This window comes from Syngnathus leptorhynchus, chromosome 11 (genome assembly GCF_054491065.1).
Source record: "Syngnathus leptorhynchus isolate UIUO chromosome 11, UIUO_Slep, whole genome shotgun sequence".
Taxonomy (NCBI): Eukaryota; Metazoa; Chordata; class Actinopteri; order Syngnathiformes; family Syngnathidae; genus Syngnathus; species Syngnathus leptorhynchus.
Window position 1 is genome coordinate 7122603 of NC_141205.1, and position 27270 is coordinate 7149872.

At 42.3% G+C, this 27270-nt stretch overlaps 4 protein-coding genes across 10 annotated transcripts; all 4 read right to left on the reverse strand.

Moving 5' to 3' along the window:
• Positions 1–83: 83 nt before the first annotated feature.
• Positions 84–5950, reverse strand: atf7b (activating transcription factor 7b). Of its 3 annotated transcripts, none has more exons than XM_085923813.1 (12): positions 5445–5950; positions 4687–4748; positions 4473–4569; positions 4260–4387; positions 4028–4174; positions 3740–3897; positions 3467–3563; positions 3225–3344; positions 2970–3119; positions 2625–2813; positions 2339–2444; positions 84–2207 (listed from the first exon to the last, which is right to left on the reverse strand). In XM_085923813.1, exons 2-12 carry the CDS (start codon positions 4732–4734, stop codon positions 1972–1974), a joined length of 1476 nt encoding a protein of 491 aa, XP_085779939.1. In that variant the 5' UTR covers positions 4735–4748; positions 5445–5950; the 3' UTR covers positions 84–1971. The 3 variants fall into 3 exon arrangements, with proteins under 3 accessions (XP_085779939.1, XP_085779940.1, XP_085779941.1); XM_085923814.1 differs by lacking the exon at positions 5445–5950 and adding an exon at positions 5281–5427; XM_085923815.1 differs by having other exon boundaries at positions 2064–2232.
• Positions 5951–6097: 147 nt separating this feature from the next.
• On the reverse strand, positions 6098–13936 carry larp4ab (La ribonucleoprotein 4Ab). 4 transcript variants are annotated; one of them, XM_085923811.1, is made up of 15 exons: positions 13735–13936; positions 11909–12047; positions 11553–11787; positions 11324–11460; positions 11084–11187; positions 10809–10919; positions 10675–10728; positions 10009–10221; positions 9686–9780; positions 9188–9418; positions 9052–9106; positions 8803–8958; positions 8583–8710; positions 8341–8497; positions 6098–8252 (listed from the first exon to the last, which is right to left on the reverse strand). In XM_085923811.1, the coding sequence occupies exons 2-15, from the start codon at positions 11916–11918 to the stop codon at positions 7869–7871; spliced, it is 2070 nt and encodes a 689-aa protein (XP_085779937.1). In that variant the 5' UTR covers positions 11919–12047; positions 13735–13936; the 3' UTR covers positions 6098–7868. The 4 variants fall into 4 exon arrangements, with proteins under 4 accessions (XP_085779937.1, XP_085779936.1, XP_085779934.1 ...); XM_085923810.1 differs by having other exon boundaries at positions 8341–8494; positions 13525–13936; XM_085923808.1 differs by having other exon boundaries at positions 13525–13936.
• A 1291-nt stretch (positions 13937–15227) lies between these two features.
• pfdn5 (prefoldin 5) lies at positions 15228–16739 on the reverse strand. Its single transcript, XM_085924195.1, has 6 exons — positions 16600–16739; positions 16149–16251; positions 16046–16077; positions 15729–15803; positions 15510–15615; positions 15228–15423 (listed from the first exon to the last, which is right to left on the reverse strand). Exons 1-6 carry the CDS (start codon positions 16663–16665, stop codon positions 15350–15352), a joined length of 456 nt encoding a protein of 151 aa, XP_085780321.1. The 5' UTR covers positions 16666–16739; the 3' UTR covers positions 15228–15349.
• Positions 16740–17001: 262 nt separating this feature from the next.
• espl1 (extra spindle pole bodies like 1, separase) lies at positions 17002–27212 on the reverse strand. 2 transcript variants are annotated; one of them, XM_085924564.1, is made up of 32 exons: positions 27089–27212; positions 26787–26882; positions 26318–26611; positions 25478–26218; positions 25285–25386; positions 25080–25191; positions 24846–24973; positions 24568–24761; positions 24254–24496; positions 24027–24171; positions 23631–23790; positions 23374–23513; positions 23107–23241; positions 22886–23002; positions 22600–22771; positions 22395–22523; positions 22155–22311; positions 21969–22078; positions 20744–21858; positions 20304–20676; positions 20098–20229; positions 19786–19999; positions 19466–19662; positions 19241–19368; positions 18990–19112; positions 18717–18866; positions 18479–18646; positions 18287–18391; positions 18083–18198; positions 17903–17986; positions 17605–17769; positions 17002–17412 (listed from the first exon to the last, which is right to left on the reverse strand). In XM_085924564.1, exons 2-32 carry the CDS (start codon positions 26865–26867, stop codon positions 17211–17213), a joined length of 6432 nt encoding a protein of 2143 aa, XP_085780690.1. In that variant the 5' UTR covers positions 26868–26882; positions 27089–27212; the 3' UTR covers positions 17002–17210. The 2 variants fall into 2 exon arrangements, with proteins under 2 accessions (XP_085780690.1, XP_085780691.1); XM_085924565.1 differs by lacking the exon at positions 27089–27212 and adding an exon at positions 27017–27065.
• Between the last annotated feature and the right edge of the window lie 58 nt (positions 27213–27270).

The following is a 27270-nucleotide window of genomic DNA, read 5'->3' on the forward strand; positions in this document are numbered from 1 at the left end:
GTCACTAACATGACAACTGTGACTTTGTTTTGTAAACTGACTAAAGCTGAATTAAAACATCATGATGAATCTGTCTTTTCCGATTGAAATATTTTATTTGCCCAAGACAACGAATTATACACAAGTAGTTCTCCCACCTTGAGGCCTGAGTATTTGAGAAACTCCCTCTGAACAAATATTTACTGGAGACATGTGTATATGGTTCAACCTCTGTTAAATAGATGTAAGACTGGTAAAAAAAAAAAAAAGACAGAGGGGAAAATACAGACAGTGCAATTTATATTAAAAATTACAACAACAAAAAACAGAACCGTATGACAGGTTGTTTTAAAGGCGACAGTGACAAGGGGCAGGACAGGACAATGTCGGAAGTACAATATGATATAAAATAAACTCCAATTAAAAAGAACAATTCAAAAGAAGCACCTTGCACAACCACTTTTGTCTACTTCACAATAGAAAACTACTTTCCAAATGTTGTGAAGCACTCAGGAAATCTGTAATGCTCCACAGACATGCATAAACAACCACCAAGCTCACTCATTCAAGACAAGTTTCACATTTTCTCTGGTCAACCGCATTAGACCACACATCTCTCTCAGTGGCTGGGCTAAACGCAAAAAACATTGATAATTGATAGAAAAATATATTGCACTACTCGTTCCTCAACTGAAATGTCTGGCGAAAGGGTTAAATATTTGCTTGTTTTCATTTTTTTCATTTGGAGGCCATGTAAAGCTAACCATTGGAATTCCTTAACGTTATAAAATTCCTAAATTGCAGCTCAATAAACTGACACTGTGACAAAAAAAAGTGGTACACCTCAACTTTCAACAATCCATGCAGTCATAATTTTTACGTCTGGTTAAAAATGACAAATTGCTTGTCACGCAATAACTTGTTCTGTCACAAACTAGCTACTACCTAGTGTACTGCCTGCCCAAAAAAAACCACCAACTAGATTTAACTCGACAAACCGGTAAGTATCATCACCCATTGGATAATTACTGCAGTGATTCAAAAGAATCAGCTGGCATTAAGTTATTTAACCCTAACTAATGAGCAGTGTTGGGAGATATATCTTCATTCTAAGTGATAGTAGAAAAGCTTGCACTCTGTTTAAGAGAGAATAAATGATTGACCTGGATTAAGAATAGTCAAACACAAAGTGAAACAATCATTGAGAATGATCAGCTTCCAGGGGGAAAAAAAAATGGCGAAAGTACAATCATGTAAATATTTTGTGATTTCAATTATTTAAGAGAGAAAATAAAAAACATTGTTATCTCTAGCAGTGAGAGAATGTTTTATCAAATGACGTGGAGAACTCTGGGGATTGTGACATGGGGGGGAAAATAACTATAGTAATAATATTGTCAGTAGATTAATGCTACTTAGGTCTGGACGGAAAATAATGTTTAGGATGTATTTAAAGCTAGAGCTGACTTTGACGGTAACTGGAGGTGGGGAGGGGGGGCACGTAATTAAAATGTCGGATAAAAAGATAAACACAAGCAAAGTAGGAAGCCACAAAAGCTTGCAACATGTCACTGCATCAGTACCTACATTGTTTGAGCACAAAGGAGAGAGCCGAGCCAAGCCGGTGAACGATATCGCAGTCAAATATTTAAATGAAAACCTGCTTTGGGGGTCACGCACAGACAGGCACTGAATTTTGTGTGGGACTTAAGTGATCAAAGACTGATGACGATTTTGCATTCGTACTTTTCATTCAAACATGTCTCATGTGAGTGTTTTCCCTATTTACATACACACAGAGAGGAAGAGCAAGAGGGAGGAGGCCTGATGCTGTCTTTGTGTGATTATCATTGGCCGTGAGGGGAGGAGAGGGTCTTACTCTTGGGGGGGGGAGGGGTGTGGGGGGTGGGGTACTCCCTTAGTTAAACACATGGCAACAGTCCAGCCTCCAAAATGCCACTCGAGTTTATACTGGCTTCCTGCGTCAGCGGATCATCTCGGGGTTGACTGGGACTGCGTCACCATGACAACCCCTCCCGGCTGGCCCGATCCCATGCCGGCCAAGACCGACATGGCCACCGCCTCTGCGGCGCGGACGCTCATGCCGTTGATGGTGGGTCCTGGGCTGGAGGGCGGGGCCAAGGGAGACGGTCCACGCTGGATGACCGCCGCCGGTGATCCGATGGGCTCGGCTGAAATCTCCCGGGACGCTTCCTCTCCTCCTGCAGCTAAAGGCAGAGAAAGACATTCACCCTTAAGAGAGGTGAGCGAGTAAGGGACACATTAGATGGATGAGATGATGGATGGATTGCTACAGAACACGTACACTGCATGACAAATGGCTTGGTAGCAGGCTCACCTAAGAAAGCAGCTTTCTTCTGCATAAGAGTGACGGGGCAGTCTCTGTGGGCTAGGAGGAGCTGCTTCAGCTGAACCACCTCATTCCTTAGGAGCGTTACTTCATTCTGGCAAATTCAAAATTCAAAGGCAGGCAATTCACTAAAATTGTGAAAAATGACAACCGAGTGACATTTGTTGTTATTTTCATTCCAGTAATCATTCAAACCTATTTATTATACTTATTAAGTCCCCTGAAAATTTGAGCGTCCTGTTAACAATTTAGTCTTCAATGACTGAACACTCACCGTTAGCGAGACATTCATGCTGGCAAGATCATCCGCCTTCTTTTCTAAAGAATTCACCCACAGCTTCCTCTTCTGCCTGCAGCGCGAGGCAGCTGCTCGGTTCCTTTCTAGAAAACGCTGCCTCCTCTCATCGGGGTCCATCTCAGAAGCTCGCCGCCGCCGGCCTCCGGTTGGCTGTGCAGGGGACACCTGGGGATGGGGATTGCCTGCATAAGAACTGTGTCAAGACTTGAATGACCCACTCGTAGCCCAGCTGCAGCTGCTTGCCCAACAGTTCCTCCAACTAATCTAATACCAATGCAACATAGTACAAAAGCTTCAAGAAGTAAAGAGAAGGTTGACTACCTGTGGTTGGGCCGGTGAGGGTGCATCTGAATTTTGAGTAGGCTGCTGGCTCTGTTCCTGCTTCTGAGGGACGGCTGGGAAGGATCCTGCCCCCCCGCCGCTATTGTCGTGTGCTCCAGAGCCTTGATTACTTAGGGCTGCTTTCAAGCGCTGCGGACACACAAGCAATGAGTTGCGAGTTAACCCAAAATACTGCTGACAAGAGGTCTAATGTGATGCATCTCATGTGAGTGGGCTCATCAAGACATTTCTCACCATCTTGGTCTCGGATTGCAGATGGCAACCTGATGGGGAGGATGAATTACTGCTGGCCCCGCCCACTGGGGGTCCCGGGATCCCAGGAATGTTGGGCACCGAGTTCCCAGGCCTTGCCAGCTTCATACAGCGTTAAATAACAACAACAACAAGGTGAGGAGCTTCAGACTGGATAAAGCACAGCATTTAAAGAATCTGAATTATTAGTTTACTCTTCCACATTAACGCTGAGAAAGACTCACAGATATGACTGAGGTGATCTGCAGAGGACTGGGCAGAAGAGGGACTGTTTGCCCATTCACGAGGTGCCTCACGAGGGGATAAGAGCTTGTTGGTGAGCTGTGGACAATAGAAGACAGGGTCTTGATCGATTCATGAAAATGACTCATGAATTTGGTTTCTTTCTGATGTGAAGCGATTATGTTCAAAACATGAAAAAGAATGCAATTTAATAACTATTTGGGGATGCCTTGTGGATCTATAGAGGACAACTTAGACTACCTGACTTTGATTACCTGAGTTGTCGGTTGGAGGGCGGCGCCTGCGTGATGACAGACGTTGGAGATGGCAGAGTAGGGTGTAGAGAATCATTGCTTATGTGTAGAGGCAGAGAACCTGGACGCACAATGGTTGGAGTCGGGGCAGAAGTCACTACCGGCTTTGTCAGAATCTCCTGTTATCAAATAAACAATGGGAATTAGTTAAATTTTTATAACCACTGAAAGCCTTACGCAGAAAAAAAATTGTCTATTTCGGATTGTATGGAAGCGGTGTTTGTGACTATTAAGTTTGACCCTTCTCACCCTTGAATCTCTACTTATGTCTGACATGCTGGAGGAAGAGTCCGGACTATCGGGAGGAGAGGAATCCACTTCTAAAGGATCTTCATCTTCATCCTTTGCTGTACATTTTGTTTGTGAAGTTGCACATTGTGTTTGTAAAGTTGAAGCCTTCACAGGAAAAAAAAAAGCATATGAAAATGATGACAATTTAGGTCAAGTAAAGCTTATTCTTTCAATCTATTTCCATTCTCACTGTGTTTTTTGTCCTGTGATCCTCTTCCTGTACTTTACAAAAGTCCTGTTCAAAGGAATTGGCCAGGTCATTGAATAGTCCAACTTCCTCGCAGTTCTTCAGGAAACGTGTGGGTGTGGGGGTCTGGTCTGAGGATGTTGAAATAGAAAAAAATATATATTTAACTCTAAGTCAAGTTTCATAGCCTATATAATTGTGCAAGCCCAAAATTACCTGCTATAATAACAGAGTCTGTTCTAGCAGGACCAAATTTTAATGTCATTTCATGCTTGTGTTTATGCACAGAAAGGTGATCTTCATTGGTGAATCGCTGCAATAAAGAAAAAAGCAAACTGGTAAAATGGTAATAAAGTATTTGTATAAAACGTGTATATTATGTACATGGATTAAAAAATAAAACAAACGAGCACACAAATTCTCAAATTACCTGCCCACACCCAGGGGCAGTGCAGACGAATGGGCGATCATCCCCCATTATTCATTGAAGTTCTGAAAAACATTTCAAGATAATGTATTAGTAATCCAAGCTCATGTTTATTTAGTAAACATTTGTTTAGCAAGACGAATGAATTGTATCCAAAAGTGTCTTATTTGAGAAAATACAGTTTCAAATTGCTTAAATACTGGACAGATCATCTTTGGTCTCTTTAACTACGGATGCCGAGGCGTCAATTAGCGCACGATGATATAGACATTGCCTCGCTGACATTAACACCTTCACAAAATATGAAGACGAAATTGTTGTGGTAATATTTGTGACGCGGAGCTACCAAGCATTTAAAAATGGTTAAGTAGTTTCACATCAAGTGCCAAACCCGGGAACGTTTGGGACAGGCCCAGAGCTAACATACGTTTCTTTGACAGCAATGTCGTTGCTACGTACGTGTAAATTAATATCATGGCCACTTCCAACGTACTGTGGGGACCAAAGTAGCAATTGTAGGCACTAACATTTCCATGATTCATTTCGCTAGTCTGCTCATGACAAAACGTCAGCTAAGAAATGTAACGACTAGCTTACTCGTTAGCTTCGGGCTCCCGTTGAACACAGCAACCAAGTTAACCACTGAACATTAGCACGCCTCTATGGTGAGACGATATTGAAGCACACCCACAAAAAAAATATCACGTGTTGCTTATACAACACATGTATGATGAGCACAAAAAAAAAAAAAAATGGCTCACCCGACGTTCGAGCAGCCTCGTCTCTCCCCTCCCTGCTGCGTCCCGACACCAACGCTGCGGTGCTGTCGTCTCCTAGTTGTTGACACTTGACATTCCCATTCTCAAAATCTCGCGAGAGCTGGAACCCCAGCCCAGTGTTACGTAAAAGGATCGCCGCGGAGGCATGTCAACACCACCCATTGCCGGCATTTGTGGTTCAACGTACATTTGCAGTTTTAAAGAAAGTCAATTGACGTGAGACAGTTCCAACGTTATCCATTCATTGTTGATTAACCCAAAATCCGACATGTGGACGCACATACAGAATAAAAAAAAAAAAAAAATTTAAACAAGTGCGCGCGCGCGCACACGGCGAGCTCTAAAAGCAAAATACATGCCATACCAGTGTGGAATTTTCATTTACAGTGATGTGTCTAGAGACACTTAACAGACGACTTTAGCCATCAGCAAACAATAATTGCTCAGAGATAATGGTACACTTAAAAATAAGGCACTTCAGGTTGCTTTCAACGTGATTCCAAAATCATAAACAGAAGACCAAACCACAGAGGAATTAAAAGGATTTACAACTTTTTTTCTTTCTTTAAATGTTCCGATTCCAAGTTTTCCATCTGTATTCACGCAAGCTCACTTAACTATCAGATTCGTTGAAGTTTAAAAAAAAAAAAAAAAAAAAAAAAAACTGCAAAAAAAGCATTGATTTATCATGCCTAGAGATCAAAATAGTAAATGGACAGTTAAGTACATCAAAATATTTCTCTGCTAACATCCGTATGACTATTTACAAATATTCAATACAATCTGAAGTTAAACATTGGAACAACACACAATAGACATCTATTACAGTAAAAAAAAAAATGGTCTTGGCTACTACCTAACGACAAAACCAAACGTAACAGTGGTACGCCACTAAAAACATTCAACAGTTTAGAAAAAATCCCCCAAAAAAAATCAACAGCTAATTACATGGACAGTTAAACCTGACAAAACGTGACGTGTCGATTACATTTATTTGATGTTTCGTGAATGGCTCATTCATCACCCAGGTCGAAGTATTATTAGAGCATACCATGTTCAAAACAAAGTCTGATCAATCAGGGTCCCTAATTTTGTCGTCTTTTGTCAAACAAGAGAACTAAACACATCATATAGCCATTGCAAAATACTGTGAAAATCACATAGGACAGTTAAGTGTGACAAAGGTATAATTGTTTTTTTTTATTATTGTGATAATATTAGCTCCCTGTCATTTCTATTACTTAAATGAAACGATATTTTCCACAGTATTGCCTTAAATTGTTACCCTAATCACGCACAAAAAGTGGCAAACTTGCTATGTGCCGATCCCTAATGAACATCCGGCTAACTCAAGAGATATTTACTCTGCACTTGACCTTAATATTTTCCAGAGCGTTCCCTTAACTTGCCATAAAAGCGGTCCTCGTCACAAACTGAGGCAAACAAAGCGATCGCTCACAATTCAACCGATATTGTAATCAAACACACAAAGCTGCCATTAAAACTGCAAAACAACATTGCAAAATAGCCCAGTGGAAAGACAACACCTGAGAGATGGGCAAAATACTCTGTCAAGTCTATAAACATTGTTTACATTTCAAAAGACCGTATTTCGGAAATTAACTACTACCGTTTCACTCCGAAACTGGACTACAACTCAAAGTGAAAGATACTCAATGGACTTTGCAAATCAGACATAGTTGCACGTCTCTAACGTCACACTGGCAGCAAAAAATGACATCTTCTAAATTCGGTCACTCAAATCACCACCTGTCGAGTTCTCTATTTCAATGTTCTCTCGAGTTCAGTTGCACTTCATGTTGCTGACTTCAGACCTTATATGCCAGATTCAAGATACTGGAAGATCAGCAATGTATTTTTAGAGTTATCATCCATTTTTGGGATCACAGCAATGGTTCTACCAGTCACTCACACTACATAAATGACTAAGCCTGGTTCACATGCCAGGATAATCAGCCCAATCTTCGCCCTGAATGTCCCTTCCCAACAATCGTAAAGATGTGCCGATTACTGTAATGGCTCAAAAATATCATCTTAAATTTGAGTGGGGGACATTTAACTCAATGCCTCCTTCTCATCCATTGTTTACTCTAAAGTATGAATATTCACGAGTGAACTCTGGCGACAATTTTAAACTGTTGTCATGTGAACTAGGCCTAATAAGGGCATATATAAAAATGTAGGTCGCACATTTCTGCTAACCCAAAAGCTGAGCATGGCTGACAACCATGGAGAACTAAAAAATAACTCACTAGCCATGAAAAACATTTGTCAGAAGCAACGTTAACCTAAAGTATTCCTATTTACAGACTAGGTTTTTTTTTTTATATAAGATTAAATATTTACACAGGTGTCCCAGTTTGTCGTGGTTTGAGGATTGTTCTGTTATTTTGGTGACCTTGGGGGAATGTTCTGTTCCTTGCCACTCTTTCGAAATCCACGCTGCGGGGAAAAGGTTTTGCCTGTGTAGCCACCCATGTTTCTGGGATGCTCCCAATTCTTCATCCCCGCATCTCCACTTCGGCCGGCTCGATTATAGCCGTAAAATGTACGCGTGACTTGGCGAGGAGGGCAGCTGTCTCCATCTTTGTCTGATTTATCCACAGGATCCCTATGATTGGCTCGTAGCTCCTCCCCTCTATTAGCCTTGAGCTCCTGAAGAGGCTGAACGGCCGTCGAGACAGGGGGCGCCGGAGAGGGTGTCTGTGCTGGTGGTCCATCTTTAGCAAGTCGCTGGCACACTTCTGCATAGCTGAGCTTTTTCGGCTCCTGGTTCGAGAGGTAAGAAAAGAAATGAATATCGACCAAGAGGTAATACTGCAACAAGCTGACCCAAGCGACCAGTGGTGCTCTTTACCTGTTCTGAGCTGTCAGCTGGCGGAGATGCCGCTTCTAGAACACCGCGGCTACACGTGGAAGATGCTTCTGTTGGACTAACAGGCTTGACGGTTGGTGACACTTTTTCTTTTGGCATTATGTCAGACTCACCCACATTCTCGATCGGTGAGGAACTGCTAAGGCATAAAAAAAAAAAAAAACATAAGTACCTAGCAATTATCTGATTTGTTTTGAATACTTGGTGAAGGGGAAAATTTGCACCTTCTAATAGGCTGGGATGGTTTTTCCATCACCTCGGCACTAGGTGTCACATCTTGACTAACAGGACTTGGAGCTGGAGGTTCTGAGACGTTTGAAGGTTTGATTTCATCTACCTTTTTGCATACAGCCTTAAAAAAAGTACAGAAGAGGGTGAATATAATATTGACAAAATTCTCCAGAAATATTGGACATCTGGTTGTCAGAGAGAATTCTTAATTACCTTGCTGGTGACTTTTAGACCACGTACAACATCTGAGAGCCGCATCTCTGGTGTCTTCTCTTCTGTTACACTAACCGCAGATCCCGGTAAAGGAGGGAAATTGGAAGCCGCCAGGTCAAACTTTGGTGGCGGGGGCACCTCGATGGGACTGTGTTTCTGTTTTGGAATTTAGGTAAATGAGCACATTTTCAGATGCATAAAATATAAAGGGTTTCAAATTTGACTTAAAATAGTCCAAAGTTCGCTGACCATGGTATGTTCATCATCTCTTTTCCTCCTCATGCCCCTGTAGTTGTTTGTTCTCCTGAAATAAAACGAAAATTGTTTATGGCGTTCCCCAGTTAAAGAGGTCATCTCATTATGAATTAACACGAGATTTACCCACCTTGTTCGGACATCCATACTCAAATCCCCGCTGGGCGTGGTGTCCTTCGGAGAAGTGCTTTTAGTAGGTCTTAGGGAGGGAAGGCTAACTGAAGTGGTGGCCATCAAGGTCCCTGGTGTCTGAGGGGGTTGTGAGGTCAAAGGTCTCAACAGGCCATCCATCAGAGCTGGGGGAGCCATTGATGGGGTTAAGTGGGTGTCACAAGGCCTAAAGTGTCCCTTTAAATGATTCCTAGGAACACAGAAAGGACTCATTTTATTAACTGTACATCTGGATGTGACACAGTTACAAACAGGGTTAAACACAGTTGGAGTTGAACAAATTAAACCAATTAAAAGCTTTCTACTTGCTTTCCAATCAAATGTATATTTGACATCTTGCTTCCCAATTTATGATGTAAAAATAAAAGATATCGTTTCATCAACATCAACTTGACATTTTTGAGTTGGAGGGAGAAAGAAAAAAACAAAACATTACGAAATCACAAATGTCACCTACCGGGTCCTGCACAAAGGAGGATTACAGCTTGAAGTTGCTTTATAGTTCCCCACACTGTTGTAAGCAGTTATGAAGCCATTGTTTGGGAAAGGTGCCTGGATGCCACAGAGGTAAGGCAAAATAAAATTAAGATCAACAGTAATAATTGTGACACGCTCTGTGTAGTGAAGAGTACTGTTACTGCACATAATTACTGGACCCCTATTATTGACCTGTTCTTCACAATGGTCTATGATGTCACATAATGCATTATGCAACTGCATATAAAACAGTTTGAAAAAAAAGAGTTGGATAAAATAAACAGAAGTGGTAAACGCTCTCACCAGTGGCGTTTCAAAGTAAGGCATTGTTGTTGCATTCCAGGACTGGGCAAGAGCTGGATAGACTGGGTATTGCTGCTGAGCACTGTACACCTGCTGCATGTACAAAGGGGAGCCAAATGCGATGTGAGACTGGGCCTGCTGGTTGTACACACTTGGGTCCACCGTGCTGAAGCCCGGCTTACTAAAGAATGTGTTTATAGCCTTGATGCGAGCCTGGAAGGACAAAGCAGGAATGACAAGACTTGAGGTTTTTTTTTTTTTTTTTTTTTTTTTTTAAAGCAGTATTTCAGGTGATAGAAAAAATTGCCATCTTTGTCCCCTCAGATCTCATAATCTCATGGTCATTAGGCCATAAAACACTGCCCTGACTAGGGAGGTGGGGTGGGGGGGAAAGCGGGATAAGGGAAATGATGGAAAGATGAAGATGAGAAGAAGGAGCAAGAAGAAAAACAGACACAGAAAAGCAATGTTCCCCCCTAGCCAGTGTCAGCGCATCTGGGTCCTTCTAAGCGCGATACTGATCATCACTGGGGGTCATGGCAGTCGTACTCAAGGCAGAAAAAAAATGACTTCATCTGAAATGGGATCTATCCAACACTCCCATTTAACTAAATGTCAAAACACTTTTTACCAGGAGCAATAAGATCTATTTGCTTATCAACTTACCATTATTGGCTTGCCCTGAAACACTTTCACTTCCTCCCGTAAATATCTGTAAGCCTGAGGACAGAAAGGATTCTTGCACTTAACACAAGTGGAATAAAGAAGCGGGGAAGAAAAGAAAAAAAGCAATTGCATACCTTTAGTGCATCCATATCTGACTGGAATGTTATGTACCAGTTGCTGTTGTGTGCAAATTCGGCACTTATCATATTTGGGCACTCTTCGCTTTTAAAGAGAGCCTCCACCTCCTGCAACAGTTGCAAAACACGTTTTACGGCTCTACTCACATCTTCACCGAGTTTTTCCCAGAACAAATATTGACAGTAGCAAAATAATATCTTAAAAATACGTTAAGTGTCAAATGATCCTTTTTTTTTTTGCAATTGAGTGGCGGGGGGGGAGTCATCTTTACCTCTACTGGTGTAGTCTCAGGCACCTCTCGCAGAATAATAATTGAGCGACTGTGATTTGGACGAACTTTCTCTCCGGCTTCATCAACGTGAACCAGTGGCAATTCTATCAGAGAGAGTAAAGTTGAAAACCTCATCTGAAGCAATCGCTGACAGACTTAGTTCAACAATCAGTAATGCAAGCGTCCGTTAATAATTCACCAAAGTAAACCAAGCACTGCTTTTATATATAAAACGGGTACCTCTCAGTACATCCACGATGAGATCCATGTCATTAGTGAGGGCTTTGATGTCCTCCATGCACGCTATGGTCCAGATTGGAACAAACTGCTCACTATCCATCTCCGATATCAGGTACTGGTCAATTGATAAGTTCTCCCTGGGAAAAAAGAAGGCAAAAATGTTTCCGAGTATGATCCGGGAGGAGAATTAGATCCATTTAATTTATGACTACGCAGTCACGCAACCCACCTTGAAAAGTAGAACTCCAGTTTTTTCTTCAAGGACTCCCTGAGAGTCTCAGACATGCTTTGTTCTTTAGTTTCACCAACAGTTGACTCGCTTTGGGGGTTAAGGGCTAAATACCCGATAGCAAAGGGGTCAGTATCGTTCACAATGCCCTCTGGAGGCACACAGGCGTAGTCAGTGTTATCAGCAAAGTCAGAATCACATCCTTTTCCCCCAAAAGAGAGAACATCAGGGTACTCTGAAAGGAGAGTAGAGACAGGCTAGATCAACATTTATTACAAATGCAAAAACGTAAATTAAAAGCACGACATTTGTTCTGTGGGGGAGCTGAACTTGAAAGACTATAAGCTAGCTCATACCTTCAGTCATGACAGCGTTGTGAGGATAGGTCTGCAGCCAAGAGGAATTGTCTGTCCCCTCCGAGATATCATTCTGGTGGGCAGGAATCTCCTGCCACACTTTGGCATTGGGGTTCAGAACTGTTTCCTTGGTGGTGACCTACATTAGAAAAAGACATGCATTTTGTGATGAAGGTGATCGTGAAAGCAATCATGAGGAAAATTCAGTCTAAATTTGATGTCAATTTAAAAAAGATGACTCCAGTGCATTTTTATAACCAAAATATAACTGGCTCCTCACGCTGCCAGTACAAAAATCTAGTGCTAAACATCAAGCACTTCACTCCCTGCAGATGTTAACTCGTGCAATTTTGTCTAATTGTTAGCTGCGTTGTATGAAAAAGATATGGATCTTAAAACAGAAACGTTTGATGGCTCAAAAACAGTGAACATGTTGAACAAACAAGATTAAAAAGCAATCTTTCTCCTATTACACTGACGTCACGCTACATACCATCCAAATGATATCGAATTAACACCAAGCCTCAGTAAAATGACATGATCCACATTCCGAATCTTCCGTCCACTTAAAGAGACTCGTCGACTACTAAAGGCAAAGGCTCATTAAACCTGAGCTCCAATAAATCCGGTTTGGTTCGCACACAAACTACGCAGTCACAAAGCTGAGCCTCATTGGTTTCCGCATGCCGGTTCAGCCCGCCTATCAGACGCTCCATTCAACACGCAAGTCTTTTATCCAGCCTGACTACAAGACGGGCGTGTGCATACGTCACTCAAATAAGCATTTGAATCATTTTTATATTTCCGAATGTATTCGAATCGACATTATAATAAAGACGAGGCTCAAATAGACGCCATTGTAGGTTTAGCCATAGTCTTATTTAAAGCGCGGTGCGCGGCTGTTGTGGAGCATGTGGGAGCACATGGCGCTGACGTAAAAAAAAAAAAAAAAGGCTCCAAATGACTTCGCTAGGCCGTTTAAATGAAGCCCGGTGGACATTTATCTACAAATATTCTTAATGGCCCGGGTTTAATTCGAAATAAATGATGGGATCTTAATCCCGCTCCCATAGCACACCGTAACCTTCATATCTCAACTGCCTTTGATAGCCACTTAGCTTGCCACCTAGCTTGAGTTGTATAACAGCTAACACAGCAAGTCACGTGTAGGCCTATAACACACTGAACATTTCGCATAGATTCAAACAAAAAGTTTAAAGAAAATATTATTCTGTCGGGGTCATGTCATCTTAAACATACACGCTCTTAGAGTAGAGTCGGTCCACAAAATGACAATTTATTCAAGGCGCAGTTTACCGAGACGAGTGGAGAACACAGAGCCGCCATGGTTAGCTAACTGACTTGTTTACTAGTTGACCGTGACTTGTTGGTCACCTTTTAAAGGTTAAGCACCGGCATTTGACTCGACCAAAATCTTTAAAAGATTCATCGCAATTAAAAAAAAAAAAAAAAAACGTCAGCAAGCAATGAACGTTGATACCAAGTTACAAGAACCGTCTGGCAGTTTAAGTGTAATTGATGAGGGCGATGTATTAGAAAGGAGGAACAGGTTGTTGCACGTTAGCTTGCGTCCTTGCTAGGCCAAAAAAACTTACCATGTTTGGATATGATATTTAGACGACGTCCGCTTCAGTTTGTGGTTGTAAAACAACGTCCGAGTGGCTTGAGACTTGCGACTGAGGCTCTCGACCACACTTCTTTCGAGTGCGGCTTTTTCCTCAACTACCGTCTCCCCGGTAACACGCCAAGCCCAAACACGAGCACGATACACTTCAACCAACGACTTTAGAAACACGAGCGGCTACCTTGGTTATTTAGTCAAAAAGAAATTGCCATTTTATGACGTTATCCGATTGGCTTCGATGAACTCTTCGTGCGGCATGTGACAGCTGTGCCCTATGCGTGTCGTCCGTCCTCTGCTTGCAAGTACGTACAACGGTTCCGCAGAGCGGCACTGGCACTTCGCCTCCATAGCGACATCTACAGCCAAAGATGATGCTGCTGCATTCGAGGAAAAGTGAAAAATCAGATTTTCCCAGTTCCAACCTCTAAGAGTTCAAGGCGAATGTTTATTATTTTCTTCATTAATATAAATGCAGAGACATTTAATTCATTTCACCAAATAACTTCATACGGTCATATCATGCGGTATTTTTTTTTAAACTAAATGAATGTAATAAAGCTAAATATGTTTCGAATATTGTAAATTCCATCCATCAATTTGCTGAACTGGTCGCCTGGATCTTACGAATGAAGTTTTCGGTGAACTGAGAGTTCTTTTTTCTTTTTTTCCCGGAAAAGTCCGACTTTCCACTTTTCTCCAATGCAGCATAATGTATTTATTATGAACCACTTTACGTGAAAATCTTTTTCTACTATAAATAATGTGTTGCTGCCACCTTGTACGACTTTCCACAGTAACGTAAAGGCACCTTTCCCGTCAACACTTTCCCACATCTAAGACAGCTGAACATATAGATATCACCAAATACTTCTGTACACTCCAAATTATACTTAACTCGCTCCCGATGCCTGAGATTTGTGTATTCCGTCCAAAACCTCAGTTCTTCCCGGAAGTCAAAAAAAAATAGGCCTTCACCTTGAAGACCGAACGTGCTCCCTCTGATGAACGCTCCTAGTTAGTCACACCCCCACCAATCAAGCGTGCGTTCAGCGATGACGTCACCAAGTACTAAGCCCCTCCGTTGAATCGCATCATGGCGGTTCAAAGGTTGCGCAACTTTACACATTTACCTCTACCAAGGAGAATGGGGGTGCGTCACTGTTCATCAGCAAAAATACGCAAAAAAATATAACGAGGGGGGGCGGGACATGCCGATACACAGAGGTGGTACTTTTATTCCATTTGGACTAAAAGTAGAAGTACCCTACTTGTATTGGGGGGGTCATTAGTAATAGTACAAATTCTGAAATGTACCTCATTGCAACTGTTTTGACAACATTGCAGAAAAATTAAATTTCCAGTTTTTAACTTGCTCACACTGAGAAATAAAATCACTGGACGCTGCTTTGCAACAAGCTAAATGCTGATAGGCTAATCATGACGGAACTGACATTTTATTGTGTTGTTTATTTTGTTTCAGTAGCATTTAAACCACTTTAAACCAGGAGGAAAACAAAACATCCTTTAAAAAACATGACATGAGTTTATTTTGTTTGTTTTCCTCAGATCAAATTTTCATTTTATTTTTTTATTCCCGATGCTCGTGTTTTTAGGCAGACATGGTTTACAACAATAAGGCTGTGCTAGGGCCACTTACAAATGGGTCACAACACATTAATGATCACTAATCCTTTATTTCCAAATTATGCAAGAAGAGATTTTATAAAGGTCAGTGTAGGACATTTTACAGTTCTTTTTCACACACACAAAAAGCATTCATTTAAGTGTTGTCACGATTAAGCCTTGGTGCTGGAAGCCTGTTTACTCTGTTGTAGCTGTTGGATCTTTACATTCATGACTTCAATGACAGCTGCAAGAAAGCAAAAATGACAACTTGTCAGCAATAACTTAAAATGCGAGATTGTTATTTGCTTTTACATTTGTGATGACTGTTACCTTGTTTCATGGCATGTTTTTCCTGAAGAGCGGGCTGAATTTTCTCAATCTGCTTTGTCAGGAAATCTAGTTTTCGTTTGAAGAATGCCTTTGAATCTGCTACATTCTACAAGAAAGCCAAAGATTGCACTTAAAGTTTGCATTTTTGAATTAGATTCAACAATGAATAATCCTGACATAAAGCTAAATATAATGGAATACAATAAAATACCTACTTACCTTTTCAACATAATATCCTGTTCCCACATCGACTAAAACGTGCTCCACGTCATTTAATGTTCCAGGCACATACATCTAGAACACGTTAAATTAAGGACAATGCCCAACTGAGACAGAATATGAAATAGATTGTAAACTGTAACAGGAAAATGTAACCCACACAACATTTTCTGGATTTTCTTTCCAATTCATATGTAGAGACACATTAAGTTTGGAAAACATGCTAAGATTAAAACTGTCATGTATCTGTGTTTGACACAAACTATAAATCAAATAAAATGACAAACGTACTGGTGATGAATACAATTCAAGGATACAGAACTTGTGAGTGGGACGAGTAATTCCTTGCCTACGTGAGGAGAAAGACAGTTTCATCAATCTTGGCTAAATGCACACAATGTGAAAACTTATTCCACCTACCTTGATTTTTTTTGTTTAAGGAATTCAAATTATCTTTAGCTTCAACATATTTAGCCTGGACAACTTTGAGCTGGCTTATTGAGGACGTCAGGAACTCGACCTCCTGCAAAACAAAATTTCGCACAATAGTGTCAATACTGTCCCGCAATTATATACGTTTAGACATGCATTTACGTTCATTTGTTAATTGTCCAAATGTCTGTGATCTGCCGTGCATGTGATCTGCCTAATTTAGATGACGCAGATTTGCATTAATTTACAAATGTGTATGAGCTAACACGCCTTACTTAGCTTTAAATCGTCTTAAGCGTAAGGAGGGGTGGAGGGGATACATCAGAGCCTGGGCATGCTACATTAAACAAAACTCTCACGGTGTATTCAGTTCTATTACCGTCAATACAACAAAATATTGTATTATAAACACAACAATAATACACAAAAGTAAACTTGCCTGGTCTAATTGGCTTTTGAGTCCCTCAAGCTGAGGGAGCGAGAGGTCCGCAAGATTGATCGCCATGTTGGGAACCTGGGGTGTGACGTCAGGGATTGCTTCCGGTTCAAGACAAGTGGGGTATTCGTTTCCGCAAGCGGACGCCCCCTAGAGGATGTTAGAATGTATGCAGATCAAGTTCTTAGAAACTCGCTCGCCTTCTTGGGGCTTTCAAACTGTTGTGATATGAATTCAAATCAATCCATTTGTAAATTGGCACTACATGCTGTATCATAAATTTATATTGCACCAATGAAAAAAAAATAGTTAAAACTCATTTGTTCAGCATGTAAAATCAAATGCATACTTTACAGTCATCACATTTAAAGAAGACTCAATCAAAAAAAATTCAAGTGAACATTTATTTAAACTTTTTACTCAAAAATCACAATTCAAAAATAAGTGTTGAATTTGAGAGTAAAATGCAGTTCTTTACAATCATTAAAATCTTCAGTTAAATTGCAAGTTCAAAAACCTCAAAATGAAAGACCAAAAAAAAAAAAAAAAAAAAAAAAAAAAATACTGCAGTGTAGAATAAGAGTGTCATTCTGTTAGCAGCTGACTGGCCTCCATTACCGCATGTGAATTGGTAAACCATAGACCACCGGTGCGGCTCCTATGAGATATTGCAGGTAAGTGGCCTGGCGTGAAGGGCCCATATAATCCAGCAAGGCACTTCCAGACTCTGATGATAACCAGGATTTCAGCAAAGCTTTGGTGAAGCGATCAATATCCCGATCCGTTACATCCCACAGGTTTCCCAAAACAAAGGGGCTATGGGGGTGAGGAAGGGAAGGGAGGAAAAAAATAAATAAAAATAGAACAAACAGCAAATGATATAGTGCACTGAAATGTTGTGCTCTACAACCGAATAAACTGTGCATTACTCCCATCACTTTGTAATTTTCTCCAATTCGACGTCAAATATGAATGTATTTATTCTTTTCAAAAGCAAACGTTTCTCACCAGCCTGCTGTGAGATAACTAAGGATGATTCCTTGTCCCTCCTGATCCCCTCGCACAGCCAGAGCAGCACTGCTGCAGCCTAGCAGTAGGGAGGCGGCTTTCATCGGTCGCATCAGGACCGCATGGCTGTCGAGGAAACGTGCCCCCGCACCATGGCCCAAATAACTGGAGTAGCATGATACACAGGACAAGAGGGGGGGGAAACCACGGTTATTCCAACGATGCTTACGATATACACTAGTGGCATATTTGATTCTTGTATAATATAACATTAGTTATTAGATTCTCACAAACGTACATGTATAGATCTTTAGTTGCAACAGCTTCTTCCAGCTGTCCCGTTTCTGGAGCATGTCCACACACACCATCCCAATCCGGTTCACTAAAATTAAAGACAATAAAAAGGAGAAAGTGAGGAAAGTCAAGAAAAGTTTTCCAAATTAATTGTTTTTAAGAGGGGATGGATGGATGGTCTCACCTGTTGAACCACTCTTGAAATTCTTTCTTTGAGTTTTGTAAATTGCCATCAGGGTCCAACATATAAAATGTATTCTTTGGGTCCACACCGTGCTTCAAGATAGACTGAGGGTCATTCTGAAGAAAGGTAACGATATTATCTCGATGACAGATTTCACACTGTATTGATACAGTTATTGGGATAAAAAAAATAAAATAATCAAACCTCTTTCTGAAGACTCAGTCCAATCAATGACTGCAGAGACGGCATGCGGCTCATGGAACGGAACTTGAAGGTGGAGATGCTTTCCCAGGGCAGCTTCTGAAGGTACTGTGGAGGACAAGACAGTTTGGTGATGATCCAGTCAGAGGTCAGACACATTGTTCCACGTGACAAATAACAGCTCAGTTTTAGTACCTTGTCTAGAATGAGAACCACGTGACCACAAGGCTCCTCTTTGTCGGCAAAATGCAAACCAGCCGATTGGAGAAGCTGCTCACAATTGTCGTCCCATTCGGGACAAACTCCAAGAGCAAAACTTTTCAACTCTTTTGGGGACAGCCGAGGGACTGCTGAAAGGAGAACCTAGACACAATGCAATATATTTTTTACCTGGGGTCCTTTGGAGACGAGGGAAAAAGAAAACACCACAAACCTTCAACATTTCTTCACTGGCTGTCACTCCCTTGGCGCACAAAGTCTTGCAAAGGAGCTGGGCCTTTGCGGAGAGCTTGGGATCCGATGAAAGAGGCAGAAGGAGGCTCTTCCAGCAGCCCAACAATTGCTCCATGTCTTTCAGTAAACACTAAAACACACACACATAACCACGATAACTGACACCTTTGTTATCCAAGTAAATAATAAAAATGTTCACGTTTGAGTGAATATTATGCACAGCCTCTGCAGCAGCAGTGCCCTTGTTCCTTACCTCAACTCGAGAGTTGAGTGCCCTGCGGCCCTCCCACCACTGATCTTTGTTAGACACACTGCTCAGAGCTTTTTGATCCACCAGAATACTATCCAGCTCCTGGACCAGGCATCTAATGGAGCGCTGTAAATCAGAAGAGAATTCTTAAAAGAAAAGTCAATAAACGTTTCCATTTGGCTCAGAGATCGACTTCATTTTGTTTTTCAAATTTACAACCCCCCCCCCTGGCAACTATGTTTTATCATGCTTACCGGCTCTGTGGACGTGGGAATGTGTACGGTCACAGGAGCCGACCCCTTTTCAAGACGGGACAGAAGGATGCTGTCACCCATTTCGTGAGCTTTGACTCCAACCACTGACATCACACACACAGTCACACCTGTGGCAAAGAGAAAGAAACATGTGGAACCATTTTGCTTAAACCTTCACGGTCATGAAAGAGGTTCCGATAAATCGGAACATCACCCCCATGTTACCTGAAGGAAGGTGTTGGAGTTGCTGAATCAACTCTTGACAGTGGCTCTGAGGGAAAGCTGAACCATCAGATGTTGGAAAGGAAAAGATATCCTCCAACTGAGACAACCTCTGTTCCGTCGTAGTCGTAGCGCTCGACTCGTTGAGACTTAAGCTGTCCATTTGATCTGCTAGCTCGCCCGATGTTTTTTTTAGCCTCCTATGAAAAAACACACAACATATAACCAACTTGGAAAGCACACTTGCCTCCAGAACATCCAACGTTGCAAGCCCAATGTTTTTTTTGGGGGTTTTTTTTACAGCGCATGGAGAATGCACTTACTTAAGAGAGCTGGCGAGGTGCCTGATGGTGCGATGCCGGCTTGTGATGCCCAAAGACTGGGAATGAAGCATTGCTGTAGTTACGGGATCCTGCTGCCCCGTAGATAGTGCCAGAAGGGCACACAGGTTTGGAAATATGGTGGGAGGGGGGAAGTGCTGAAGAGCCAGCCAAGCTGAGCGGAGTAACACCTGAATATCTTCAAATGAAACATTGTCTGACCCCCCCCAAAAAAAAATATATATATATATCAGATGGCAAAACACTTATGGTATTATTGGTATTTCAGGGAACAAAAATTCTCTAAAACCTTACCCGGTGTGAGGTCCGGATAAGGAAGAGGGGTTTGAGGGCCTCTTGCTTGACGTCCACATTTCTTAGTAAACAAGTCATTCCCCTCCAAATCGCAACACAACTCCCTCCGCAACACCTCGACAAAATTTGTGTCTTTAAAGACGAAAAGCGCAAACAAAGTTAAAAGGCATTGCTCGCAGGACAGTGCGACAAGTTGAACATCTTACCTGAAGCGGCAGAGTCTTTTGCCTCTTTGTCCGACGTCCTTAAATATTCAATGCTCATGTCTAGAATTTCATTGGTTTCCTCCTCAATGGCCCTCATTTTTTCTGGCTCCTCCTCGAACGCCAACTCCTTGGCGGACACCTTTCTGGCTCGTCCACGTCTTGTTGAGGACGCTCGACACGCGGGAGTGTCATCTTCGGACGAGGTGCTCTGAGGCAGTGCGCAGCTCTTCTTCTTCGCCTGCCTTGTCGGTTGGATCTTCGTAGCAGGAGTAGCAGTGGCAGCTTGTCTAACGGCGGTTTTCTTTTTGGATAGCTTTTCATCCGGTACTCCCTGAGGGTTGTACTCTGCGTCACTGTCATCACTAAACTCCACCTGAATTAAGAGAGTTCAAGTATTTATTAGTCCTGTTCTTAATTTAGTCTTCTAATTTGATACCCACCTTGAATCGAGATTTCTTGGTGCGTCTTGGAGCAGCAGGTACGGGCTTAACTTTATCTTGAGTGGGTAGGAATTGCTCAAACACCTGAAACTCCATCTTGGGCGCAGTTTTCTGCGCACTCTGTACTGAAGCCGGTGCTTTATCTTTTTTTATTGGAGTACAGGCCATGGTGCTGAAGTCAAAAATGCTAAGCTCCTTTGCAGAAAACTTGGACTTAATGACCGGTGTCTTGGGAAACGGACTCATCGGAATAACTGGAGTCATGGGACCCAGGCTTTTCCCTTTGGCTGTGTAGCTTGGGAATTGGAAATTTATCTGTGAGGCCTTGACCTTTGTCTTCTTTTTTTCAGACTTAGGCAAACCTTCAGGCTCTTTCAGTGAGCATTGCTGCAATTTCGAAACTTTTAATTGTTTTGGTGCCTTCCACGTCCACACATTTGAAAAAAGTTCCTCCAGCTTGCATTCTTTTTTCGCTGACAAGGTAACCAATAATGCAATGGCTTTGGTTACCATGAGACCTGCTTTCACAGCTCCGAGTTCCGGGGAGCGCACGGAATCAACCAAAGCTAAACCAGTTTCCAGGACTTTCCATATGTTGCAAACCTTACCCTGTCTGGCTTCAAGGGCAGAAACAGCCATGTGAAGGTACGCACGGCCCATGACATCATGCATAAGCAAGGCCTTTGCGGGGTTCTGCTGTGGCATGAATTTAGTCAATTTAGCCTCAAGTTTAGCAGTGACTGTCTTGCAACGAGCCAATGCCGCCCAGTAAAGTTTAAAAGCATTTTCGGCTTCAGAAGGGTCAAGCTGGAGAACCATATCGGCCTGTCCGGCAGCCCAGCGAGCGGCGACGCGTCCTAGGAAGGGCTCCGAGCAGCAAGAGCACTGGCAGTTTGCTTTGTGCGTCAGGCAGGAGAGCCAACGACGTGGTTTGGTCTTGAGCGGTGGCGAGCTACCTTCATCCCTCACAACTGGCTCTTTGAGAGTCCACCTCGTACTCAGAATGTCCTTCAGGTCATCATCCTCCATCACGGGAAATGGACGAGATTTCTGCGAGGGCCGACCTTTTCTTGGCTTGATTTTAACCTCCGACTTGGACTTTGGATCTGAAAAATCTGAGCAGACAAAGCTCATTTGAAACTAAACATCAAATAAAAAGGCACCGGGGGAACTGATCCTGGTGCCTCATTGTAGTCACTAAAAGTAGCTACTAATTTGTGCAAACCTGTGTACATTTCCAAAAGGTTCTTGACTTTGTCTAAATCAAATCCACTCTCTGCTGTCTCCCCCTGCTTTAGTTCCAACTCAGCTTTCACCACCAACAGCTCAGCACATCTAAGAGAATCAAAATAAAATACACCAAGGTTATGAAAGAACTACACAATTCTAGTAACTAAGTGCATGAACTTACTGGCTCAGTGCTTGCAACTTGATGGCCAGTTTCAGGGCTTCCCGACACTGCAAGCGAGCATCATTGATGGCACCGCAGCTCGTTTTCATCACAATCACTTTCATTGAGCAGTTCAACAGTTCCGATAGCAGCCGCCATTTAAACATAAGATTATTTCCTGTCGTAGATCAAGAGAAAGGTCATAATGGCCCAAAACGAAAAATTTTTTTTAACATTGATCATTATTGTTATTTAACATGCCTGTATTGATGAAGCGCATGTCGGCGGCATTTCCAGGACTCCCATACAAGCCTTTTCCCACAAAAGTGACAAGCAGGCCACTGAGAAGCCTCAGACTTTCACCCAAAGCAGTATCTGGGCTTTTAAAACCTGAGATCCAAAAACCATCCTTGTTTAAATGGTGACATGATTCCGTGATGATGAAAGCAGAAACTAACTAACTTACCGTGTTGTGAAATGCGGTTCCGCTGGGTCGGTGGCAGGGAAGTTGTGTCCAAACTGAAATAGGAGCTGCAAGTCTGGAGTGTTTGAGCTCGCAACATATACCAGCCCTTGACACGTTTCTGCTCACTGGTCTCTTTAAGCACGTCACATAGATAAGAAACCCCACAATCCACCTGTGAAAAAGGAAATACTAAGAGGTTAGAAATAATAACCTAAAAAAAAAAAACAACAGTTCATATCTCTAGAACTTAAGATATGGGAACAGCAGCCGGGCACCTGTTACTTACCTGTCCAGTAATGTAACAGCATCGAGACTTCAGCAAAATGATGAACAGCGAGAGAATGAAGGCTTCTTCCGTGCTTGCAACAGTGGTCACCATTTTTTCTGCTTCTTCAATTTGAATCTGAAAACAGAAGTCATTTCTCATCAATTCAAAAATGACCTTGATGTTTAATGTGCTTTGAACACTTTTTTTTTTTTTTTTTTTTTTTTAGAAAATGGCATTACCAAAGCCAGTTCAGAGGAGCCCATTTCCAAGAGGAGGCTGGCCGACTGACAGAGGGCATATACGCATCCTTGAGTGTCACCAAGTTGGCGGGAAAGTTCAATAGCAAGTTGATATGCTTCCAAAGCTTTAAGAGGCTAAAAATGGAGAAATGCAGCACGTAAAATTGATAAAAGCAAACAGAATTGATTAGATATAGATATATATATAACTAAGTCAGACTGACTTGTTTAAAATGGGTAAAGTCTCTTTGGAAATGCACTTGTTACCTTTCCCATAAGTTGGAAGAGAGCGGCAGTCATCGCAATAGAGTCTGATGTCTGTTTAGGATTCCTGATGGAAGGCAAAACTGGTGTCGGCACAAAAGTAGCCCACTCAGTGAGCGCTCTTTCCAAAGGTTGGCAAAACTCTGTGGAACAAAAACCAAAATTGTCACAAGAATAAGAATGATAAGAATCCAATTTCCCAAATTGTATGTACATAATGGCTCCAAATTGCAATGGAAATCACATTTAACAATACGTACTGTTCTGAGCAGACAGGCTGAATTTCAGACCATCGTATACCAAAATGTTGTTCTCATTCTGCTGCTTGTCTTCATAATCAAAATCATTGGTCCCTACTGGATTTTCCACACAGGGAGTCTGCTCACGCATCTGCCGAAGCTTGATGTCTCTTTCGATTGCCTAGCAAGAAAGAACATCGCAACACTCAGACAGGAGGGAAGAAAACCCGTTTGAGAATCTCGGCCATTTGACAAAAACTATTAGTTCCGCATTTTTCTCCTCAACGTAGACGTGTTTCTACGGGAAAATGTTAACTACTCGAAATTACTTATCCAAACCATTACGGCGAATTTCAACTTTTATGTGAGAAAATCCAACACACAAATTTTAAACTTAGTAACTCGGGCCATGCGCACCTCCTCGAGATTCTTCTCAAGAGTGCAGATAAAAATCCAGAGCAAAGCTTGAGCCTTGTTGTCCTTCAGTTGGTTTGTGTTTTCAGGAGTCTCCATTTCTTCTTCCAGAAGCCGTAAAGCTTCATGGGCGAAATCGACAGCCGCACTGTTAAACGAAGCAGACGCAAACGTCGTCACAAGAGACTCGGCTCGTTAAGTGTCTTCCGAAATTGAACGGAAGCTCTCACCAATCCGTCTGTTCACTGAAGTCCTTAAAACAAACAACCTGGGCCATTTCGCAGAGATAGACAGCACGCAGGTGCTTGTGAGCGCTCTCCTCATGACAGATGTCCAGCAGATCGCAAAGAGTGTTGTAGCGCTCCTGCGAGGTGTCGCCCGCTTCCTCCTTATAAGCACGCAACTCCTCATCCAAAAGGCAAAGCATTATTCTTTCATCGGGAACCTCGTGACCAAAACCATCACGTATAGTCCTAGGAGATTACAATCGACGTCGTCAAAGAAAATACGAACTCCGCTGCAAATATTAGAACAAAGCGCGAACCTGAGTCGGATGTCCTCTTGAGAGTTACGAGCGGCATCAATCTTGATTTTCACCCACAAAGCGATTGGCTCCGTCATATGCAAAGCCATTTTATTCCCCAAGACCTTCAGCCACAGGATGACCCACTCTAGCGCTCGTTCCAGGTGCCCCGCTCGCCGGGAAGACTGCACAGCTAGCATGAAAGGTCGGTTCAACTGGGGGGGAAAAAAGTCAAAAGAAATTCCATAGAGCAAGTTACTATCTTAATTAAAGACATTGAGCACAGTGACAAAGCTTACCCGAGCAGTAGAGAGCGAAACAGGACAGTTCTTGCTCAGATCGCGACACAGGAGCTCGAGAAGCGTGAAGGCCTGATCATACAGACGACGATTATACAAGCCGCAGCCCAAGTTGCTCACCTCAGCCACTACACAGGCACAACAAGAAAACAATGTATGATGCTCAAACATTGTGCTCTTTAAAGTCAATTAAGAAATATTTTCTTTTTTTCTCCAAACACAGCTCCTAAGCACCTGCTTGGGCGACAAAGTCTTCATCTGGCAGTTTGCACATTTCAGTCATCATGTGTCCAGATGTGGCTTGGCAGTAGAGCAGCACTCGACCCAGAGTCTCACTGTCATCCAGCTAACAAAGATAAAGACAGAAAAAAAATATATATCGTGTTGGCAATATCACATGAATCCAATTTAAACATGTATGGTGATGGCGGGACTTCACCTGTGACTCTAACAAGCTCTTATTGGCAAATCCAAAGCCTTTGAGAATACTGATGCAGAGGCTCTGCTGCAGACTGCTGCGCTCACTTTGTAATATTGAGCTCTAAAAAATGAAAAGACAAAAGAAATAGATTGAAGTGCTTTTGAGCAGAGCTAACGAAAGGAAAGTCGTAAATATTTTAAACAGCACTAACCTCCAGGATCCTCTTGATCAGGTCTTGGTGCTCCTCAAGAAAGGAAAACCAAGCCAGCAGCACAGAGCTACTGAATCCCTTCTTATGGCAATTTTCCACAACCCAGATCACCAGTTGACATCCTTCCAGGACAGAATGAGCTTCACGTTCACTCATCTTCGGTGGAAGAGACCTCAAGGTCCTAGCACACTCTCTCAAAGACTTATCGCTACACTCAGCAGGTGTCCCCATAGAGGGGATTTCGATTGCCCGTTTCCCGAGCTCCAGAGCTGCAACATGACAGTCAGCGTACTTCCTCACCTTAACCCCCATTTCATTCAGAAAGGTGGAGGCCAAATAATGATACCCAGCTTTACACAGCATCTTGACGATGACAAGCACCATTTCAAGAAGTGTGTAAATGCTTGTTGGGTCAATAGATGGCATAGAGCCATCAATCTCGCAATCTTGACTACCACTCCATCTGGAGAAAAGAGCGTGCATTTCGTGGAGAAGAAATGTGGCATCCTTTTCATTCAGTGCTTCACGACATTTTGCAAATTCAAAGACGGCGCTCGCTATATATGCAGGAGCTTTAGAAAGATGAGGAGTTTCTGTGTCCAACAACAGACGGAAGTTGAGGGCTTGGAACTGGCAACGAAGTTTGTCTTGGGGACTGAGGACCTTCTGATCCATGGTAGCAGAGAGACTGTTCCACAAAACGGAGAAGCAGCTCCGCGCAAGAACATAATAATGCTCATCCTAAAGAAAATGTAGAATAACGAGGGTTAAGAGTGTATTGGAAGACTTGTGTAATAGAAAAAAAATAAATAAAAATGAATCACAGTACAAAAATCAAACCTGTGGTTTGGAGGTCAGCCTGGTATAAAGCAATGCAGCGATACGGCTGCAGAGTGTGTGGACTTGAAGAGAGCTTAGGTTGTTGACAACATGGAAAATGATCTTTTCCATGTATAGTGGGCTGCTTTGGTTGAGAGAATAGACATCATAGCCATGAACGGCAAGCTCCACAAGCGTTACCAATTGGTTTAAGTGATCAAACTCCAGCGTTTTAAGCCCAAATTGATGGTTACAGGCTCTTATGACCCGATCACATAGAGTGCCACCATAAAGTGGTACACGCTTGGCAAGTCTCTGCAAAATAAAGGAGTTTAGATTTATTAAGTTCGAATTACAAATGGTACAATCACAACGTTCAACATTGAAATTCACCCAACGATAAAATAACGCGATTTTCTAACAGCAAAGGAGTTCGAACGTTAATGACTCGTCCATCAACTTCACTTTTAAAAAGTTTTTCCATGCAAACCTCGAGCTCTTGACATAACAGCAGTGCCCCGCTCAACGAAGCTGTCCGGTTGATCAAGTCGTCGACGGCCAAACACTTCATGACGTCTGAAGATAGCTGGAGAAAACCACGTTAACCACATTGAATACTTTTTTTTTTTTTTAAGCTAACGATCAGACGACACCGAAGAACACGACGCTACGTACGTAACTGACTAACTTTGTGAAACGATGTAGCAGACAGTAACTTACATCGAGTGGAAATCCTTGGCAGTAATATCAGTAGTATTTAAATGACATTAAAAGATATATTGTTATACTCACACAGATCAGCAGCGAACAAGTCCAAAAGAGGTGAAACCATCAACAGCTGCCGCTCACGCTATTTGAAAAGTGCTTGTTAACCAATCAAAAACTTTACCCGTCTTACCCGGAAGTACAAGGTATTATGGGTAGTGTATTTTTTGCGTATTTGTTTTCGTCAGCATGCACAATACGTCTTACAT